This window comes from Labrus bergylta, chromosome 11 (genome assembly GCF_963930695.1).
Source record: "Labrus bergylta chromosome 11, fLabBer1.1, whole genome shotgun sequence".
NCBI classification, from domain to species: Eukaryota; Metazoa; Chordata; class Actinopteri; order Labriformes; family Labridae; genus Labrus; species Labrus bergylta.
This window is the reverse complement of record NC_089205.1, coordinates 10,659,439-10,678,859: the sequence shown is the minus strand read 5'-3', so window position 1 is coordinate 10,678,859 and position 19,421 is coordinate 10,659,439. Positions and strand designations below refer to the sequence as shown.

The following is a 19,421-nucleotide window of genomic DNA, read 5'->3' as shown; positions in this document are numbered from 1 at the left end:
GAAGACAAAAGTGGAGTCTAGTGATGGGAAAAGCAGAAGGTACTGAATCATTAGAATCAGTTCATTAAAAATATTTGTTCAAAAGATTCGTTCACCGAATCTTTCGGTGCTTAACCTGAGCTCTGACTGCGAATCAGATCAGAACGTGCGAATCACCAACACCAGGCCCACAGACTCTGTACTGAAACATGATCAGATTGAGACTGTCGTTAGTGGATGATAAAACAGTCAGGTGAGTTAAATTAAGTTGGATAAATAAGCCGTTTGCAAACTGACAGCAGCTATAAAAAAGCACATACATTTTCACGACACATAATTGTCAAATAAAATATTTGCTACTTCCTCGATTTTCGAGACATGAGAGGGAGATGGAGGGGCGGGCTTGAACAACACAGGGCTCTCGTCCTGTTCCCGTACTGTTCAGTACACAAATCAAATCACTAACTGACCAATGCCTCGGAGGCACCAGTATGAGACATGAAATGGAGAGCGACTCACTCTACTTGGCACGCCACTTGCGATCTAGAGAGAGAGACATGGGACGGGAGAGAGGAGAGTTGAACTGAAGTTGAGAAATGAACGACTCTTTTCAGTAAGTTATTCGGTTCAGTTCGTTCACCCATAAAATTCTGTCTTTTTGAACAAATAGTTCGCGAACGACACATCACTAGTTGAGCCTGCATTTACAAGCTCTACATCTAAAGAGTTTATAACGCAGCGCTGTTTCACAGAGTCTGTGTGGATGACGTTGCTTTTGTTAAGATAGCTACAGACACGGTGAACAGAGAAAAGTCGAACCGACCGTTTGACCGGATCACGTGTTTTCCCGACTCAGTCCTTACGGATCGACTCTGTTCTGTTGAATTTAAAGTAAACAGGAGCGCATGGTGGCTGGTACTCCAGTGTGTGTGTGCCTTTGTGAAGCACGTAGGGGTGTCTGCCCCCTCGATGCACCGTCATGTAGACAGCAGGGAAAAGTTGCTGCAGCTACATCAAACGCGCTTACACATATACTATGTGTATATTCAGTGACTGTCCTAATCCAATCCTCATAAAAATAAATGTAATCCATCCTGCTCACTGTACAGAAATACGTTCGAATTGTCCCTCCTCTTTTCACTATCCTCTTCACCTTAACCCCAGAAGCATTTAAGTGGCGGCCATGATAAGAGCCGATCGAATGATCTAAAAGCTAAGGAAAGGTGGGTCAATGCTTCCTTTATAACCTCCTTTAGCATAGGATACACTGGACTATCCTTTACGAAAGGAGATGAGATTTTGCCGCCCCACAATTCGTTGCAGCCGCAACATTTAAAGCGACTCGCACACCCGACCGTTCATGGAAACTAATGATGACCATAAAGGGACGCAGATCATGTAAGGGACATTTTTAGCCAGATGATGTTTTATTCAGCATATTTAATTCACGTAAGAATGCTTTGTGCAGTTTTAAATGTGTATGCCTAAAACATTATGTGTCTCTTGCATAAATGTAACAATTAATTTCATACAATCATACTTATTTTGGATGAATGTTGGTTTATGAGTGGACAGGAAGGTGCCATGAGCAAACTCTCCCCTTTTGTTACTCTTGCCTAGTATTCTATATTCCTTTTATTTCACTTCCTCGTGGTAATTAGGATTATTTCACCGGTATGAAGGCACAGAAGAAGTTTTTTAGATGCGTTTCACCACAGCAGACCCGACGTCATTCACCTCCGCCATCGCATAATTACGTAGCCTAGTGGCAATGCGGTTGGATTGTCAGAGCAACGAGATCGCCTTTCCCTAAGTCCTTTATGAATTCTCCTAACATCTTTCCTTAACCTCATGACGTTTTCCCCGGGGTTAAGGTAAAGTGGATAGTGAAAGGGGATAGGAGGAACTATTCACCCAAACTGATTCCAATGGATGAGGGGAAATGGAATGGCCTATTAAAGATTGAGCTTTGATTTTATGAATCGATATCAGATCTTTCATATGAGAATCGATTTAAATCAGAAAATCTGATCTAATTTTTCATCTTAACTAAAGTATTTGTATTAAAACCTTCACAGAAATGTGAAGGGGCAACTGAAGGCAGTGTAAAAAAAAAAAGTAAGGTGAGAGATCTCAAACTGCAACTTAAAAATTCATTAATTTCTGTCAAAACTAAGGTTGGGAATTGCAGGGTAATTCCCCGTACAATACCATGGCCTACAATAACAACAATGACATCGTGATACAGTGATTATGCAATTGATGTTATATTGTAAAACAATAATGTAATGTTCTATCAAGATTTAAGATTTACTTAAAAAATATAAAAGGACCAAAATAATCTAAATTCTGTCACTTTCAACTCTTATCACGCTTCATCTATTAATAAATTACTTTTCAGCCAAGTTTTACATTATTTCAAAGGCTTCATCGCCTGTGGCCAGTTAATTTATGTGCACGTTACCCTCATTCATGTCATAAACACCACCATTAGGAGACGGAAGTAGTGATATAGTGTGCCCAAGCAATTTCAATAACTGTATCAAATGAGTCAAGACAATATTTTGCTGTATCGAAATGTTGTTCCACCCCAGTCCCAGCAAGGTGTTAAATTTGTTAGGCTGATAGAAAATTTAGTCGCTAAGGAAATTGATTTAAAGTATGAGTGTTTTCTTTTATAACTGCATTAAACATATTAATAAGGTGATATTCATACCAAGATAGGCTATGAGCAATACATTATTTGGAGTAAACAAGCAAATCTATGTAAAAATAGACCTTAAACACCCCCATGTAGCTTGAACGGGATGATCATTGTGCTCAACTGTGAGACTGTAAGTCAGCTGAGGCTCATGAACGAAATATTGAGTATTCGACTATATGGGGTCACCCATAAAATGTTGCGATTAATTGGGATTCAAATTTGTAACTGTTAGACAACCCTTACAGGTATAGAAATGTTTAGACAGATCCACAAATCTGTACGCAGATCTACAAATGCACACACAAATCTGTACACAGATCATCAAATTCTTACACATATCAATTAATTCATCCTCAGATCCACAAATGCATACAAAGATCAACAAATGCATACACAGATTCACAAATGTGTACAAATTGACTTCAATGAAAAAATTGACCTGAGCTTGTATAACGCTTGTCTAGTCTTTTTCTTTGCAATCCTACTCAAAGCACTTTGCATGTCACATTAACCCATTCACACTACATTCACAAACTGATGGCAGAGGCTGCTATGTAAAGTGTCCATCAGTGTTAACTCATCCCATTGATACACACCCACACATCATTAATGCGGGAACAATTTGGGGTTCAGTGGCTTGCCCAAGGACACTTTGCCATATGACTGAAGGAGCTTGGGATCTATCCTGACCTTCCAGTTAAGGGGGAAGCTGACTCTGTCACTGACCCACGGCCACTTACCCGATCTGCATCTGTACAGAAATTCACAAATGCTGTCACAGATCCAAAAATGCAAACACAGCTCTGTACAGATCCACAAATGTGTACACAGATTTGCAACTTTGCAGAGCAATTTATTTATGGGCACATAATTATCAATGGCTTAAAAGCCAGCATCCCTGCATCCTTGTAAATTAATGACTTCGAGACCAGCCTGTGCGAAAATGATGAAAGGCGGTTTAATTAGCAAAAGGTAGTTTACACACCCTATATCACTTTGTGCAGTGGCTTTAGACAACGCACTTTAAGCCGTCAAAATAGGGACCTGAGTCTTTTTACTCTGGGAAATAAAAATACACACAAGGCATATCTCTTTTTAGATGTTAATAAATATATGCCCATTTACAAGTTCCATATTTTCAGATCTGGTTACACATATGTGGACCTTTGTATGCATATTTGGATCTGTGTACACATTTCTGGATTTGTGAACAGATATGTTGAGGCACTTGTGGATATGTGTATACATTTACTGATCCGTGTATAAATTTGTTAATGCATTTGTGTGTCTGTGAAACCATTTGTGGATTTGTGAAAAGATTTGTGTATGCATTTGTGTGCCTGTGTACAAAATTTGTGAATCTCTGGATGCATTTGTGGATTCTTTTACAGTTCGTGTTTGCATGTGTGGATTTGTTTTTGCAACTACACATACAATATTGCAACACTAATAGCTCCATACAAATACCTAAGCTATTTCTGGACTGATGGGCCAGTTTTTAAAATTTTTCAAAAAGTCAAATCTTCATGAAAGTGAAAACAAGTAGACTTGAAAGTGTCTAAAAGAATTGTCTTTTATTTTAGATGCAAGAGAGAGGCAGCCATGGAGTGCATCATTCATAATGGAAATGTTGAGATTGTAAGATCTCTGCTGGTTTTACAGCCTCTCAGTTAAGGACAGAAACAGTCTGAACAGCATTGTTAAACCTGATTATTGGCGTTAAACAAAGAGATTTGAATTCCTTTTGTAACCAGCAGATCCTCAGAAAGGCTGAAAGTATTTTAGCTTCTTCTGGACATGTGATGTTAAATGCACAGTATGTCAAATCCGCCGCCAGGGGGCTCTCAATCAAAATATTTGAGGTAATGTAAGTACTCAACAAAAAAATATATATAACATAGGCTTAGTCAATTATTAATTAATTTTGATATTTGAATGTAAACATTAGTCATACAATTCTACATACTATACCTTTAAGTGAATTGTCTCTGTTGCCATTAGGACATTGTTATGTTTTGCTAGTAAAACTAATCGTTTTACTAAATCACTCATCCCCTCTGCAATTAGATTACTTAATGCTCCTTAGGTTTTATGTTTTTACTCAACAGACTGATCCTTTTAATTTATTCATTCTAGTTGTTTTAAAAACAGTCTGTTTAATATTGAGTTCTCTTTTAAGGTCATATTAGATATATTTAGCTCTTTTGTATTTTTTTCTGTACATCACTGTTTGTTTTTTAAATTTATTGTGCTTTACTAGTAAAGCACAATAAATTAAGGTCTGAAATTAATGCATACAATTTTTTAACCGTGATTCATCACATGCTGTTTTGTCCCTTTGGATGCACCTTGGATAAGCCTCTGCAGTGTCTCAATGTAGTCACAGTGATGGAAAAGAACGACACAGCTGTGTCTGCTGCAAATTCTAGACAGCTCAGCGTTTTACTTTTCCATTTAGCTGTTTTCATTTATTTTTGTTCTGTAACAAGTTTGTTTTTATGTGGTTAAGTTAATGTTATAACCTTCCATCTGCCAGAAGGTCTTTACTTTATTTCAAAATAAAAGCATGATTGAATTAAATTAAAGTAATCTCAGTTTAAGACCATCAGAACTTCAAATTAAAAGCCTAACAATTTTTATTTACAAAATGAGAATTCATGGAATTTCAAACATGGTATTAAAAATGCGATTGCAATTTCGCAATTAATAAACATTTAATTGTTTGACAGCTATGTTTTTTTAATATACAAGCTGCTCCAAACCAATTGCCCAACTTGTCTAATACTGAATAATAAAATATTCCTTGTGTTTTAAACAGGCCGACCCTGCACTCAACTACAATTACTGAACCCTGAACGATCAGCTCGACTAATCAAGGAGATCCTTTCAACAGCATGGCCAACTAGAGACTTCATTGTCCAATGGGAACCTAGAAATGTACAGATGAAGCAGCCTACAGTTTCCTGGCTTAAGATGATATGGAAGCATCTCTATATACATTTTTCTGATGACCTAAGCACTTTTGAAGACATGCCTTTGATTCCACTTGTGCCACTTGAGGAAAGTATGGACAAGGTAAAGCTTCTTCGCCTCAAAACTCCATCCCCAATAATTGTTGCTGATGAGGAAGAGACACTGCTTTCTGGAAGTCTAATTGATATCATGGAAAAGCTGGGAGTAGTTGTGATAAAAAAGCTTGATTCATGTTTGCAGCATCCTTTGCTTAAAAACTACATTCACCCTTCCTCTCCTGGTATCCTTCTGAAAATTATGGATAGATGGTCAATACAGCGGTTATCCAGCCAAGTCTCTTCTTTGTCTGTCAAAGAGAAGATTGTGCTCAGAGGTTTTCTTGCAGGACTGTCTGATATTTCTGAGAGGGAAAAGCATACCCTGCTTGAGCTTTCCATCTTTGAGAAAGTTGGGACCTGCTCTGAAGGTACCACAACATTTACATCGTTGAGAGGAGCTAGGGCTTTACATCATAGAGCCAAATATCCACCAGATGTGAAATTATCTCTGAATCTTGTCTCTTGCTGTGATGAGGAATCAATTCGCCTTGTCAAGATTCTCAATGTGGAACAAATGAAAACAACGGAATTTTTGAAGATTATCATTCAAGATATTGATAAGGGGTTTTACACAACAGATGAAATAACCCAAATCATGCTTTGGGCACTTGCACATCTAGCTTTTCTAAAAAATGAAAACGTGTCTGTTGTTGGATGGCTTTCTTCACTTAAATTCATTCAGTTGCCTTGTGGAAAGCTAGTCAAAGCCTCAGATCTTTTTGATCCTGAGCTGGAGATTCTGCAAAATCTGTTCTACATGGAAGAGAAAACCAGGTTTCCCACAAGTACATTCAGGTCTTCACCTGATATTCTTTATTCACTTAGACAACTGGGACTTCGAAATGAAGTACAGCTTAGTGAAAAAGATGTGCTCAAAGTGGGATTGAAAATAGAGGAGTTACAAAGTTGCAAGGAACCTGAATGGGACTTGATAATCAAAAAAGCAAAAACACTCCTCCAAATTCTTAACAGACAAACCAAGCTGGTAAAATCAGCAGGTGCACAGGCATCATTGTTTAAACTTAAATGGGTACCTGTCTGCAGAGAAAGACCTCTAACATACCCTAAATCCCTTGCCTGGGTTGGAGATACTGTCAAAATCAGCTCTTTGTCTGAAATGTGTGACATATCCCATGCAGTGCTTGTGGGTTCATCAGTAGCTTTGGTTGAACACACATCTACAGGCATGAAAAAGGCGCTGAAACTATCTGCAGAGCCACAGGTGGATCAAGTTTTACAGCACCTGAAAGCAGTGATTGATTGGCATAAATCTCAAGCATTCACCACTGAGGATTGGTATCAATTCCAGCAGATCTTGTTTGACATTTATGGTTTCATGCAGGCTCATCTTGAGGATGCTAGAGAAGCAATGAAATCATTGCCTTTTGATTGGGTTTGGACAGGAAAGACATTCTCATCACCTGGCAAGACGGTCCTAAAACCCCTCACTGATCTTGACTTGCAGCCCTATCTCTACTCCCTGCCAAAGACAATAAGAAAGTTTCACAAACTTTTCAAGTTTTGTGGTTCAGTTGAAGAGGTTGTCCCAAGCCATGTGTTTGAAGTCATTAGCACAATACAGAAAATATGTGAAGTAGGGATCACCAACCAGGGAAGCAAGCATGATATCCTCCTTTTAATCAACATATTAAGATGGCTATACAACAGTCAGATACCTGTAGACATTAACATGTATGTGCCGATTCTTTCTTACAAAGACACAAGCAAACTAGTGATGAAGCCTATCCATGAATGCACCTACTGTGACATCAAGGTTGATGATTTGAATGACTTACTTGAAGATGCATCAGAGCCCATTATATTAGTCCATGATGACATCCCAATGAAAACTGCAGAGTGGTTGAATGTGCCATGTTTGAGCACCAGGTTAATAAACCCAGAGAATCTTGGTTTTGAACAGTCAGGCCAAAGAGAACCACTAACAGTCAGAATAAAGAACATATTGGAAGAATATCCATCTGTAGCAGACATTTTTAAAGAGCTACTCCAGAATTCTGATGATGCATGTGCAACAGAGTGTAGCTTTCTCATTGACATGAGAAAAAACACTGGAATCAGAGAGAATCTTCTTGATCCTGGTATGGTTATTTGTCATGGGCCCTGCTTATGGTCTTATAACAACTCTGTATTCTCAGACAATGACTTTCTGAACATTACACGGTTGGGTGGATCAGTAAAGAGATGTGAAGCAGACAAGGTTGGCAAGTTTGGATTGGGGTTTAACTCAGTCTATCACATCACTGATATTCCCATCATAATGAGCAGAGAGTTTATGATAATGTTTGATCCAAACATCAATCACATCAGCAAGCACATCAGAGATAAATCTAATCCAGGGATCAAAATCAACTGGAGCAAACAACAGAAGAGGCTGAGGAAATTCCCTAACCAGTTCAAACCTTTCATTAATGTATTTAACTGTCAGCTTCCTCTAGCTCAGGACTCCCCATACAAATACAATGGAACGCTGTTCAGACTTCCATTTAGAACAGAGCAGGAAGCATCAGTGAGTGAAATCAGTTGTCTGTACTACAACACCACAGACATCTATTCCCTGGTTGATGAGTTCAGCATATGTGGCCATAGGTTCATTCTGTTTACACAGCATGTGGGCAGTATGGTCTTAAAATACCTGAAATGTGAGGAACAAAATCCAGCAGGAGCACAAGATGTGGTCACCATCAACAAAAGTGTGTGGTCATCCAAGGCCTCATATGGACCTCTGAGTATCCTTAAATCAGCTGCAAAGGTTATGAAAAAAGTTTCAAGCACCAATAAGGTACCTGCAGATGTTCCCAAGTCTGGCTGTATCATACGCGTGTTGGTGGAGGAGTTTCACAATGTGTTCAAACGTATTGTTGATCTTCACTCTCCACTGTTCAGAGGTTCAGAGGAAGATCCTAACCAGTACTTTGAGATGGCTGCAAAAGGTGTTCAGACAAGAAGACTTACAGATGAAATGCCCCAAAAGGCAGTAGATGTTACCAACTGGCTCATTTGCTCATGCATGGATGTAACTGAGGCCCTAAAGTTTTCCCTCAGTGACAGTGGCGTAAGACTTGGACTTGTGCCTTGTGGAGGAGTTGCTGTTCTGCTTGCAGAGGAAGAGGATCATAAATGGACAGTAAAGACCAGTGCAACACCAATCGGAGAGGTTTTTTGTTACTTACCTCTTAGAATCAAAACAGGTCTTCCAGTCCACATCAATGGCTGTTTTGCAGTGACATCAAACCGAAAAGAAATCTGGAAGACTGACACTAAAGGACAATGGAATTCTGTGTTCATGAGACATGTCATTGTCCAAGCATATTTAGCAGCACTCACAATGCTACGTTCAATGGCTGAAAGTGGAGAACTGCTCAACTACAGTTATTATGCAGCATGGCCAGATCCAAGTCAAGTGCATGATGATTTCACACTGATCAGCCAGGGTGTCTACCAAGAAATAGCAAAAGGGGGTGACAGTGAGCATGCAAAGGTTTTCTCAGACAGCAAACTCTGGGTGTCCATCAAATACGTCAGATTCCTTGATGATGCCTTACTATGTAGGGCAGATATTGGGCCTGCTGCTTTCAAGATATTCTTGAAATACCTCAAGAAGAGTGGCTCACAAAAGCTTTGTGCTGTTGAGCTGCCTGACTGGGTGAAGGATGGGTTTGACGATGCTGGATGTAAAGGGAAGTTAATGGAAAACACTCTCACAGAGAAGCAGTTCTTTTCAGATGTATTTTTCCCTCACATCCAAGAAATAGAGAAAGAGCTCCGTGATCCCCTGATGCATTATGTCTTGAATGAGAAACTTGAAGATTTTGCATCAATTCTCAGGGATACTCCTTGTATCCCATGCTCTGGTCCCACTAAAGATCTGGTTTTGCCTTCCCGGCTCATTCATCCAGAGGGGAGAGTTGCTAAACTCTACAACACTGATGATGGAAGATTTCCTGAAGGGACTTCTAAGGACTATGTCAACCCTGTTTGTTTAGTGAAGCTTGTGGAGTTGGGCATGGTAAAAGATGATCTGTCATGGGAGGACCTTATTGAACGTGCTCAATCTGTTATTGATCTTAATGATAGCGACCACACAGCTGCATGCTTTCGTAGCAGTTTAATACTGAGTCTAATTGATGAGAAACTGAAAATGAGAGATTTAGGAGCAGCTAAACTTTCAGAGAAGCTAAAGGACATCAAGTTCCTTCCTTTCCTGACAAGACCTGCAGGCTTCTCACTGCCATGGCATGGGAATAACTTTTCTCCAACAACATTGTTCTCCTCTGGAGAACTCTTCACAACGGAACACCAGGACACAGTGTGTCTGATGAAGCCAATCTTGAATGAAAATTCCCCATCTTTCAAAGGTTGTGGTTCAATGTCACTGGCTGTGAAAGAATGTCTTGGTCTAATAAGGAAGCCATCAGTTGGACTGGTTATCAGTCAACTTAAGAAACTGTCTAAATCATTTGACGGTATCACACTGTATCAGGAGAACATAACAAATGCCTGTTACAAGTTTCTTCATGAGGAAATGCTACAGGATGAGAAGGCAAAAGGACAAATATCTGAGGAACTAAAAGCGTTCAATTCCATCTTGGTGGAAAACACATATGTCAATCCTCCCAAAGTTGCTTTCCACCTGAATTTTGATGCAGCTCCACATCTTTATCAACTCCCTAACAAATACAGAAACAGCTGCCGTGAACTCTTTGAAAATGTTGGGGTACAGCCAAAGTACACCGTTGAGGATTTCTCTGCAGTTCTTGAGACTGTGAAGCAAGAATGTGGCCAAAACTCACTAAAAGAGGAGAGTTTTCAGTTGTGCCGCAGAATTATAAGTGAAGGAATATGGAGTTTAATACGAGAAAGGAACCAAGAATACTGCAAAGAAAATTATGGTGGGATTCTTTTACCGGACTCCAAACTGACATTGCAGCCATCAAAATCACTATGCTACAATGACTGTCCTTGGATCAAAGTCAAAGACTCGTCTGTTAAATACTGCCATGGAGACATTCCAAGAGAGGTAGCTGTGAAATTAGGAGCTGTCCCAAAACGCCACAAAGCCTTGGAGAGATACGCCTCAAATGTCTGCTTCACTCCGCTTGGGAGTGAGTTTGGACAGAAAGAAAAACTCACGAGCAGGATAAAAAGCATTTTGAATGCTTATCCATCAGAAAAAGAAATGCTAAAAGAGCTGCTGCAAAATGCAGATGATGCAAAAGCAACTGAAATCTACTTTGTTTTTGATTCAAGGACACACCCAACTGACAGAATATTCGATGACAAATGGATCCCAATGCAAGGCCCTGCCCTCTGTGTATACAACAACCAGCCTTTCACAGAGGATGATGTCAGAGGTATACAAAACCTTGGAAGAGGAACAAAAGAGGCCAATCCTGGAAAAACAGGTCAGTATGGCATAGGATTCAACTCTGTTTATCACATCACTGATTGCCCTTCCTTCATTTCAAACAATGACATTCTATGCATCTTTGACCCACATGCACAGTATGCACCTGGAGCTACATCTGTGAGTCCTGGGAGAATGTTTAAAGACTTAGACTCTGACTTCAGATCTCAGTTTTCAGATGTACTAAATCTTTACTTGGGCAGTCATTTCAAGTTAGAACACAGCACAATGTTCCGCTTTCCCATCCGCTCCACAGAGATGGCAAAGACATCAGAGATCAATTCTGTCCCTGCATCAGACAGAATGGTGCAAAACCTTCTGGATAAGTTAAAAAATGATGGGGCAGAGCTTTTAATGTTCCTCAACCACATGGAGAAAATATCAATCTGTGAAATTGATAATGTATCTGGAGAACTAAAAGTACTCTATTCTGTAACAGCCAAAATTACAGATGGTGATCGGCTTAAACGTAAACAGTTTCATGCATCAGTTGTTGATAGTGTGACTAAAAAGAAGCAGCTCACTGCAATCCCAGTCCAACAGATAACCTACACAATGGATATGGAAGACACTGATGGAAATATGACAACATGGATGGTGTGTAACCGATCCGGCTTCCCGAACATTGAAAGCGTCTCAAAAAGTGTGATATCAGCTCACAAAAATTTAGACATAACTCTTTTTCCACGTGGAGGCGTAGCTGCATGTGTAAGCCAAAACTACAAAAAAGCACACAGAGCTTTCTGCTTTTTGCCCCTCTCACTGGAGACGGGTTTACCATTTCACGTAAATGGCCATTTTGCATTAGACTCTGCTAGAAGAAACCTATGGAGAGATGACAATGGAGTGGGAGTCAGGAGTGACTGGAATAACAATTTGATGACATCATTGATAGCCCCTGCCTGTGTGGAATTGCTGATACAGCTTAAGCATAGATACTTCCCAGGTCCTGATTCCACTCTAACCATTCTACAAGGAACACCACTACATGTGGTTAAAGATACATTGCGAAAGTATCTGTTTTTCTTCCCAGTCAACAGACTTGATATACAACCTGATTGGTACTGTCTGGTTAAAGCAGTTTACTACTGTATCCATGCTGACCTGAAGCGCTTACTCCCTGTAGTCAAAGCAGTGCAGTATGACAACTCTGAAATGCACTCTGTTGTTTACATTTCATGGGTGACTACATCGACTGCAAACAAGGACAGAGCCTTTTTTGACAACCTGCTACAAGATGAGCTTCAGCACTTGAAAAACACAGAGTACAACATCACCTCAAGAAAGTCTGTGGCTGAAAATGTTTACAGATTGAAAACCCTGCTTCTGGACATTGGTTTCAACCTGGTTTACAGCTGTGATGAGACAGCAAATCTCTATTTCTGTTTGAAAGATGCAGGGATACCTGTTTGTTTTGTGACACCAGAGGATGTCCGCATCTTTATACAAACCTTCTCATCACCAGACACATCTTGCAATATTGGAAAACTCCCCTGCCGTCTCCAACAGTCAAGCTACAAGCTTGTTCATAACTTGAAACTTCTAGTTGACTATTGCTTTAAAGAAATAGAAGTGGATGAAGTCAAAATTGAGGGGTTGCCTCTGTTGATAACAATGGACAATATGATTCAGGTGTTTGATTCCAAGAGACCAAAGTTCCTGACAATACATCATGAGCTTATCTCATCAAGGAAAGAATTGTTCATGAATACGTTGTACATTAAGTACAGCAACATCCTTTTAAAGGAAGGAATTGCAAAGAACTTTGACATCGGTTGCTTTGGTGATTTACTGGGGTCAGTTCTTCCAAGAGAGTATCGAACAAAGATCCCTGTAAAATGGAGAGACTCCTTTGCAAGTGAATCTTGGTTGAAGAATGTGTGGAACTTCATCAGTGAAAATATTGATGTAAAGGAAGATCAGGCGGACAGCAAGCCCAGTTTTGACACAGTACTTGATATTCTGAAAGACTGGGCTTTGCTACCAGGAATTAAATTCATGACAAGGGAAAGGATAGTTGTCCCTGAGCAAGATGTACTTTTACCTCTGAGTTTGATAAACATAGCCCTTTTTCCTCATGGCCAAAATGACAAAGTTTTTCACACTCTAATGAAAGCAGGGTGCATCCAGCTTGCAGTAAACAAAGTATGTGTCAAAGATAACCCCATTATTCCCTTTCTAGCGCAACGAACTGCAAACATTGAAAATCCATCAAGTGTTCTAAATGCTTTAGACTACATGATTCAAACATCTGCATTCAAAACAGCAAACTTGACTGACAAAGACTTTGAGGCTCTAATGTTGTATTTCAACTGCAATCTAGCTAACCTCACACAAAAGGATACACAGAGGCTGAAACTCCTACCATGCTTTAAATCAGTAAGTGGTAGATACATCAGCATTGCAAACAACGGAGCAAACTATGTCCTCACAAAAAGCATTCCGACTGCAGACATTGAAAAATGGGCTCATACAGTCTCCTCTTCCTTTCTTGCTGACAATCAGCAGCTGAAAGATCTATACACCTTCCTTGGCTGCATTCCAATTGATGACTTGGAAATCTACCTTCGACATCTCCTGCCAAAGTTTGAGAGTTTTTCCTATGATGCTAAAGTTGAACATATTATCTACTTGAAAGAGAGATTTTTGTCAATGGAAGAGTCATGGGAGATGAAGGATCAGCTTTTTGATAAGTTGGAGGGACTGTGTTTCATCTATGACTACTCTAACAGACTCCGGTCAGCCAAGTTTTTCTATGATGAAACAGTGAAGGTGTTTGAAGTAATGCTACCTGCAAAATCATTCATACCAAGTGACTTCTTTAAGAAAGTTGAGCAAGTGTCAAAACCCAAAAATGGGGCATTTTTTCTGACCTCATGGACAACCTTTCTGAGAAGTATTGGTCTTAAGAATGTAGTTTCACAGCAGCAAGTTCTACAGTTTGCAAAAGAGGTCAGCATCAAATCCCAAACAGAGGGCTGGAACAAAGAAAAAGTGCAAACCATTGTAGATGTTCTCTTAAACCACATCTTCAAAGAGAGGTCAGATCTGTTTCAGGGTACTTTTCTTAAAGAGCTCTCAATGATACCATTCCTGTATCCAGAGAGAGCTCCAAAGGAGCTTATAAAGCTTCATTCGCAGTACCAAGACATGAGTGGCACACTTTCTCTGATTCGTTTTAGTGGGTCTCAGGTAAATCCAAAGTTCAAGCAAACAGATGTCATTCATCTCCTTTGGACATCTTGCTCAATTCTACCTGAAAAAGCTACACCATTATGCATTAAGGACCAGGAGGGAAGTGCACTGACAGGACAGGAACAACTTGACCAAGTACTAAACATATTAGGCGTCAACTTGGACCCAATGTTGGAAAAAGTCATAAGCAACTGCAAGAATATCTGCAACATATCAAGTCCAGATGATGAAATGGTGAAAACCAGAAACAAAGTTTTAAGGTCCACCTACGAGTTTCTCAGTGCAGATAAAAGAGATTTCCGTTACCAGCTCCATGGGGTGTCTTTTGTCATGGTGGAAGATGGCTGGAAACTGCTAAAACCTGAGGAGGTTGTCATTAATTTAGACAATGAATCTGACTTCAAACCCTACCTGTATAAATTACCTCTAGAACTTGGTACTTTTCATCAGCTGTTCAAACTTCTTGGTACAGAAGATGTTGTGTCAACTAAACAATATGTCGAAGTACTCTGGAGAATTTACAGAAGTTCAGAGGGCAAGCAGCTGGACCCAAATGAAATGAGAACAGTAAAAAGGGTTGTTTCAGGGTTGTTTAAGTCTCTCCATAATGATCCAGTGGAGATTCGCAAAGATCTCGAAAATGTAAGAGATTTAACATTTTATATGCCAAGTCATGATGGTAGGTTAGCAAAATCTAGTAGCTTGGTATTTGATGATGCCCCACACTACAAGAGTAGAATTCATGGTAACATTGGAGTTCAGATGCTTGTGGATATGAGCCAGTGCTATCTTGGCAAAGATCACTCCTTTCACACAAAGCTAATCATGCTACTTCCACAAAAACTTAGGCCAAGACTGTTAAGTAGCATTCTTGAAGAGCAACTTGATGAGGATTCTCCGAAAATGTGCCAGTTTGGAGCTCTTTGTTCACTTCAAGGACGCCTTCAGCTGTTGCTGTCATCAGAGCAGTTTATCACAGGACTGATCAGAATAATGAAACATGAGAATGACAATGCATACCTTGTGAACGAGGAAAAAGCCATACGTCTCTGTAAAGCACTCTGTGAAGGTTTAAAAGTATCTTGTTTTGAAAAACTCCAAACAACTTTAAGAGTGAAAGGATTTAGTCCAATCCCACACAGCCGCAGTGAAACGCTTGCTTTCTTGAAGAGATATGGGACAGCTGTGATTCACCTTTACATTCAGCATTCAGACAGCAAAGACATTAATTTTCTTTTAGCGCTGGCAATGACACTGAAATCTGCCACAGACAATTTGATATCTGATACATCCTATCTGATTGCCATGCTTGGCTGTAATGACATTTACAGAATCTCTGAGAAGTTGGACAATCTTGGGGTAAAGTACGACTCAACAGAGCCTTCAAAACTTGAGCTTCCCCTCCCTGGAACCCCAATACCAGCTGAGATACATCACACACTCCTCATGGATCCTATGAATGTATTTTATCCAGGAGAATATGTAGGTTACCTTGTGGACTCTGAGGGTGGAGAAATGTATGGGTCCTACCAGCCTACATATACATATGCCATCATTGTTCAAGAAGTAGATAGAGAAGAGGAGGAAAGCACAAGTTTCCTCGGAAAATGCTTCCAGATTGACATTGGTTACAGTGAGTACAAAATAGTCAGTTCCCTTGACTTGTACAAATTCTCCCGACAAGATGACGGTAGCCAAGTCCGTGACTCCAGTGCCCCATCAACTCCTTCAAGTCCAAACAGTTGTTCCTCAAGTCTACAAATGACCCCTCCCCCTTTTACTGGTAAGGAAAATCTGAGACCTCCCCCTCAAAAACAGTCACCAAGAAAGATCAAGCTTCTTGCAGTGCCTGAGATTTTGAAGGAAGTGACCTTAGTGGTTGAACAAGCTTGGAAACTTCCTGAGTTGGAGAGAAAGAAAATAATCCGACGATTGTATCTCAAGTGGCATCCAGACAAAAATGCAGAAAATCTGGACATTGCCACTGAAGTCTTCAAGCACTTACAGATTGAGATCAATAGGATGGAGAAACAATCTGTGGCTGATCAGCAAACTACAGACAGGGCTTCAAGGAGATCCTACTCAACACCATCATCACGCTTCCAGTCAGAGAAGTTTTCATTTCAAAGGTTTTATTCATCATGGAACCAGGAAGCAACGAACCACAAGTCTGAAAGACAGCAGTTTAGGGAACATTATACAGGCTATGCAGGTTCCTCGCACTCTCACCGTTTCTTTGTGCCTCCTACTTTCAGGACAGTTGGTAACCCTGTGGAAGCCCGGAGGTGGCTTAGACAAGCAAGAGCCAACTACTCTGCTGCTCGGAATGATCTTCATAAAAATGCCAATGAGTGGGTTTGTTTTAAATGCTACCTGGCAACAAAGCTTGCCCTGATAGCTGCTGACTATGCAGTCAGAGGAAAGTCAGATAAAGATGTGAAACCAACTGCCCTGGCTCAAAAAGTTGAAGAGTATAACTCCCAGTTAAAAGGCCTTGCCAAAGATGTTCAAATCCTGGAAGGATATGGTGTGGACAGCCTAAGAACTCGCTATCCAGATCTCTTGCCATTTCCACAGATTCCCAATGACAGATACACATCTGAGGTGGCAATGAGAGTGATGGAATGTACCGCACGGATTATCATAAAGCTTGAAACATTTGTGCAGCAAAAAATATAATAATGTCTTGAATCTACAGTATGAATAAATCCTCTGTGTAACAGATGATAATAGAGGATATTCCTTGCTGTGTGCGATACGACAAAAAATTATTTTTTTTAGCTGGCTGCATATGGCATATATGCAGTTTCTACCAGTAATGGTGATTTTGTGGCCAATGTTAATTTATTAATGTATGGCTCACTATATATATATATATATATATATATATATATATATATATATATATATATAATATATATTTTGTTTGTCAAAGTTCAAACACTGATTTTATATTAGCTAAATGTTTTGCCACACAAACACACAGACCCAGTTAAAACAACGTCTAATCAATGTTTAATGTCAAATACTTCAACAGCTGTCATTTTTTAAAATAAAAACTTTTGTCTCTTTTTTTAAGGGGTTATTTCATTTCTGCAAAGACTGTACATTTTCTGTAACGTGAAGTCAATCACTTCTTCATGAAGTGCCATACAGCCTTTTTTAAGTGCTTCAGTCACACCAGCAACTTGGGCCAATCTTTTAGTGATTGAAATGTTTTTTTTTTTTACTTTCAAAACATTTTTTTTCCTCAGGATTTATTTTATATTGTAACTGCTGCATTATAGCATTATAGAGTCATGTGAACACATTTGATTCCTACAGAAATCATTAGGGGTGTATTCAGGTTGTCATGGTTCTGTGCATGCAGGCATACAACAAATGCGTCTGAATTGAGATGAAGGGCTATAACACATGGCAGTATCCACATCCAGGTGGCAATAATGCTTGTAATTGTTTTCTAACCGCTATTTAACAACAACCGCAGAAGAAGAAGCAGATGCGATAAAACCAAAGGGGAAGAAAAGTAATATATCAAAAGAACACAGCATAGCTAGAAGACCTGCTTGTTTTCTGCAAATCAATTGTGTGGGGAAACCTCAGATTCCCATTGCCATATGTCATTGGACACATGTTGAATATACAGATGAATATTAAGACAGCATTACCCATGGGCACCTAACACAGGAGTAAAGCAAAATAAAACATGTCTGCCAATATGTGAATTTACCCAAACCTCGTTAGTATGTCCCATCTTGTGTGCACACAAAAAAATCTGTGGTCCTTGCCATTTACTGGCATATACGAGTGGTGATTGACCACGAGGGGTTCCCTGCACCTTCTGTTGCACTAACTACAGATTGATGGACCCCATGTGTGACTTGAAGCTATCTCAGTCACAGCACACTTGCCTTGTTCTTAAAGGCATTGTTGTTGCATTATTTAGGCTTTAGGCTTTAGGCTTATATTTTTGTGACGATTTATTATTATTTGTCCTATGCCCTGGCTCAAATTCCTGTGAGATGAAAATGAAAAAATGAAAACATTAACACAATAGCATCAGCTTCCCAAGAAATAGGAAAATAATTGGCCAGATAATGGCACTGTAGTTAAGGAAACAAAATAACATGAAAGACCATGCCCCTCACACTGTAAGTCATATTGACACAAGTCCAGCTAATTTTGCTTTACAAAAAAGCCTCTTGGACTCTCGAAGTCAGCCATGATGGATTTTTGGCAACAACATTCTTTTTTCCTGAGTTTCATTCAATCTGTGGACGGGTGGATAAATGGGGGATCATTACGTCAGCAAACACTGAAATGCTGCAGGATTTGTGATGATGAAATGACTGATGGTTCTCACTCTTTTTTTAAACAAATTTAAACCAGCTGAAAGTGACATTTTTCAACATGTTGAGGTTTGAAACCTGCCAGTTGCAGTTAGTGGCATAAAAAGGGCTGGAACTCGTTACGTTTGGCAAGCAACTTCTTTTTTTTGTTTTTTGTTTCATGTTTATTACACCAACCAGGACAACACAGAATCTTGTATATCAAACATGTTGATTTACACTGTGCCATTGTAAGGCCTAATAAATTCCCCTAAAATAAATTGTGTGTTTTTATTGTTTAAAAATGTCTCTTTATAAAGGTTTTAACAGAGTGTAATAAAAATTTAAGTTACTTTTTGGTTGTTATTTTGCATGAGTCTTTAAATATCTTATTTCAAGTGTCTTAAGCAATGCAGTGTCTTGCAATGAAAAAAATACTTTCGGAAAGAACTTAAGAAAAAGTATATTGAATTAAAAATGTGTATTATTGTAATTGACAGCAGTGGCTCTAATGTTTTATTTAAGGGATAAGGTTCATTTTGGTACAGGGACACTTATATCCTCACCACATGGGATCAGGCTTCAATTTAAACCCTGGATTATTCTGTTCATTTCAACAATCTCTGCCCTATTTTAACTGTCACTCTTCAGTCCTATCAAATAAATACACTGGCAAAAAAAAGTGAAATTATATGTAAATAAATACCTAGACACAGAGA

At 39.3% G+C, this 19,421-nt stretch overlaps 1 protein-coding gene across 4 annotated transcripts in view; it reads left to right on the top strand.

Moving 5' to 3' along the window:
• The window catches only part of sacs (sacsin molecular chaperone), a 33,259-nt gene extending 14,204 nt beyond the window's left edge, over positions 1-19,055 (top strand). For all 4 annotated transcript variants that reach the window (XM_065960367.1, XM_065960365.1, XM_065960366.1 and 1 more), the window contains exon 11: positions 5,502-19,055. In XM_065960367.1, the coding sequence (XP_065816439.1) occupies positions 5,502-17,053 (11,552 nt within the window). In that variant the 3' untranslated portion in view covers positions 17,054-19,055. The remainder of the gene's footprint in view (positions 1-5,501) is intronic.
• The last annotated feature ends 366 nt before the right edge of the window (positions 19,056-19,421 follow it).